This window comes from Chiloscyllium plagiosum, chromosome 30, assembly GCF_004010195.1.
Source record: "Chiloscyllium plagiosum isolate BGI_BamShark_2017 chromosome 30, ASM401019v2, whole genome shotgun sequence".
In the NCBI taxonomy this organism is placed as follows: Eukaryota; Metazoa; Chordata; class Chondrichthyes; order Orectolobiformes; family Hemiscylliidae; genus Chiloscyllium; species Chiloscyllium plagiosum.
In genome coordinates, this window is record NC_057739.1 from 37,294,373 (window position 1) to 37,298,215 (window position 3,843).

The window sequence follows — 3,843 nt, forward strand, 5'->3', positions numbered from 1 at the left end:
CCACCCTCCTCTAGCTTATCTCTCCACGCTTTCAGCTCACTGCCTTTATTCCTGATGAAGGGCTTTTGCCCGAAACGTCGATTTCGAAGCTCCTTGGATGCTGCCTGAACTGCTGTGCTTTTCCAGCACCACTAATCCAGAATCTGGTTTCCAGCATCTGCAGTCATTGTTTTTACCTCGTTTTTACCCCCTCTTTTGTGTCTGGTTGAATGTGTTAATTTGCATTCTGTTTGTTTTCTCTCTCTCAGGTTTGTCATTAATGAGTTTGGTACTTTAATAATAAAAGATGCTGTCCGAAAGGATGCTGGGATTTACACCTGCCTTGCATCAAACTCAGTTGGAACAGACAAAGGAGAAGCAAAGTTGAAATACTTGGGTAAGGGCAGCAAATGTGTCATGAACCTGGATTAACGAATCCAAACCACTAATGTAATCAAATCCACCTTCAGACAGAGAAAGAGGGAGAGGGGTCTGACTGCATGTACCTACTCAGATTTCAGGCTGGAGAAATCAGATCGGGGGAACACTGTCTTAGGGATACGTGAAGCTTGCAAGATTGTATGAGGGCTTGGCAGTATGGATGCTGAGATGATGTGGGAAAATCTAGAATTAGGGGGTGCTGATCCAAAATGTTGTGTCTTCTATTTAAGATGAAGATGAGGAAGAAGCTTTTCTCTTGGGGACAATCATCAATATTTGGAATTTTCCCCTGAGTGAGCAGTGGAAATTGAGTTCAATAATTGAATATATTTAAGGCTGGGTTAGACTAATTTTTTAAGCGAATCAAAGGTTATGGGGGACAGGCAGGAAAGTCGAGTTCAGGCCAAAATCAGATTAGACTGATTTTACTGAATGGCAGAGCGGCTTGAGAGGTATTCTGTTGTTCCCATTTCCTATTCCTGTTCCTATTAATATATGTTTCTTTCATTTGTAATGATACTAATCATTGGTGGTGCCTGGAATGATCATGCATGCTCTGCCTGAAAACAGTTCTTTGACTCTTTGTCTGATAATGCTTCATTGTGAGCTCTTTCCTTGGCAGGAGTTTTGCCAGTGTGTGTTTTGCCATCATCCTCAGGGATAGGTAGGAGGGATGCCCCAAGTCTAACTCAGACAGAGAGAGAATTGAACATGCACTGTTGCCATAATTTAAAGATACATGGTAGTCAACTAGCCAATCAGTTCCAGGATGCGGAAAACAGAACAATTCCTGTATTGTTCATGGATGTATCAGAATACAGTATATATGGTGTGATTTCTTATTGTTTTCAGTATTTGTGATCCAGAGCCTATTCTAACCAGTTTGTGTCTGTACATCTACAGAGATCCCTACAATTACTGTGCCGAATCCAGTGATACTTGCTGTGGTTACAGGTGTTGCATTGCTGGAATGTCGAACTGCGGGAGTTCCACAACCTGAGGTCAATTGGTACAAAGGTACTGGCAACTCAATCAATGAGGAAATTCCTGTAAACTATTCACAATCTACTGCTGTTACACTGGTAGTTGGGTGAGCAACTTAACATCTGTGTCAGTTAAAATATGAAAATGCAACATTATGTGCTTGGTATGTCAAGTGAGCAAATCTTCCAAATAATGAGGAATACGAGGGAAAGATGAGTCAGCAAAATATTGATGTTACTGAGATTCATGGTGATAGTACAGCATTACTCAAGGTGGTAAAAACAATGACTACAGATGCTGGAAACCAGATTCTGGATTAGTGGTGCTGGAAGAGCACAGCAGTTCAGGCAGCATCCAAAGAGCAGCGAAATCGACATTTCGGGCAAAAGTATTTGCTTAGAGTCATTCCAAATAACAGTAATACTTAGGGTCATTTTGTAGAATAGCAATATTGAGTCATTCCAGAGCACAGTATTACTTAGAATTAATCTGGAGTTCAGTATTAGTCAAGGTCATTCCAGGATACATTATAACTCAAGGGCAACCTGGAATATAGCATTATTCAGTTCAGACTACTGCATTGTTTGGGGCCAATGCGGATACAGTAAAACTTTTCTGTGCAGGGAGTGATTATCATCTGGAATGCACTTTATGAGTGTGTGATTGAGGTAGCTTCAAAGGGAATTATCTCAAGAATTTTAAAAAAGAGTTCAGGGTTAAAGGAGGGGAGTGAGATGAGCTGCTTTCATCTTAGGGAGATAGCATGGACACGGTTCATCTAACTGCCTCCCCCATGCTATAACGATTCTAGATGTTATAACTACATGGTTTCAATCTCCTACTCCCCCAAGCTTTCAAGCTTTGTTGACTTCCTAGCAAAATCTGAAGCCTTCTGTTCAAGCATGAAATAATTAAGGAGTGAGAATCATTTCCAGGCAGTGGTGTCAAGTTTGTGGAGAATTGAAAGGAAACCATCAATCTAAGTAGTGAGAGCTGCAATCAATGGGAAGGAAAGCAAATAACTTCAATCCTTGACAGGATTCTGCTCAAAAGTGTTTTTTTTTAAATATTAAAAAAAATTGTGCATAATAATGAGACTGAAATGTATTTCCAAACAGGTGATCTGGAGCTCGCCCTTGTCCCATTTACAGAAATTGATCCAGTTCATGGTACACTGTGGATAAGGAAAGTGCAGCAGGTGGATGCTGGAGAATATACCTGCGTGGCTAGTAATGAGGCTGGCAGATCCTCTGCCACAATAATGTTAGATGTTGGTTGTAAGTTACAATCCACTTATTTTAACAACACATCGGTTCTCTGCTGGTCTTGTGTAGCTACTAATTAAAGATGTTATAGATCTTAGTGAGCTGTCTTTGATGTATCCCTGCCTTCTTTTTCTTAGCTGCTCCTCAGTTCTTGGAGATGCCCTCTGATATATCAGTGACTATTGGCAAGAATGTGACATTGCCTTGCAGTGCAGTTGGGGAACCAGTTCCACAGGTCACCTGGCGACGTCTTGATGGACAGCCCATCTTTTCCAAAACTGATTCAATGAGCTTTGTCAGCCAGCTGGAGACGGGCAGCTTGTTCATAGAGGGTAAGTATAGGGATTCTGTAACAGCTTTGCTGAATAGAAAATGCTGACGAGCAATAGGTTTGACTTAGGTGATGCTATTTTAGCAACATGTGCTCACACAATATTTAATGTCTGTATAGTTCCATGGAAAATATCTTCCACCATTCAGTGATCAAGAAAGGGAAAATAATTCTAACTATTTAAAATAAAACTCTTGCACTTACTCGAAAGGGGTAATGATTTTCTTTCAGAAATCTGCTCTCAGTAAGCCTCGTCTATTGTAAGGAATCTGTGTCAATATTCATCCTATAAATCATCACAAATATATTAAGGACAAAAGGGTAACTAGGGAGAGAATAGGGCCCCTCAAAGATCAGCAAGGCGGCCTTTGTGTGGAGCCACAGAAAATGGGGAAGATACTAAATGAATATTTCACATCAGTATTTACTGTGGAAAAGGATATGGAAGATATAGACTGTAGGGAAATAGATGATGACATCTTGCAAAATGTCCAGATGACAGATGAGGAAGTGCCTGATGTCTTAAAGCGGTTAAAGGTGGATAAATCCCCAGGACCTGATCAGTTGTACCCGAGAACTCCGTGGGAAGCTAGAGAAATGATTGCTGGGCCTCTTGCTGAGATTTTTGTATCATCGATAGTCACAGGTGAGGTGCCGGAAGACTGGAGGTTGGCAAATGTGGTGCCACTGTTTAAGAAGGGCTGTAAAGACAAGCCAGGGAACTATAGACCAGTGAGCCTGACGTCAGTGGTGGGCATGTTGTTGGAGGGAATCCTGAGGGACAGGATGTACGTGTAGTTGGAAAGGCAAGGATGATTCGGGATAGTCAACATGGCTTTGTGC

The 3,843-nt window shown here is 41.3% G+C and overlaps 1 protein-coding gene across 1 annotated transcript in view; it reads left to right on the forward strand.

Annotated features, from left to right (window-relative positions):
- The window catches only part of LOC122564614 (hemicentin-1-like), a 429,834-nt gene that overhangs the window by 135,432 nt on the left and 290,559 nt on the right, over window positions 1–3,843 (forward strand). The window contains exons 13-16 of the mRNA XM_043719704.1: window positions 249–376; window positions 1,324–1,437; window positions 2,523–2,681; window positions 2,807–3,001. Coding sequence (XP_043575639.1) covers window positions 249–376; window positions 1,324–1,437; window positions 2,523–2,681; window positions 2,807–3,001 — 596 coding nt within the window. The remainder of the gene's footprint in view (window positions 1–248; window positions 377–1,323; window positions 1,438–2,522; window positions 2,682–2,806; window positions 3,002–3,843) is intronic.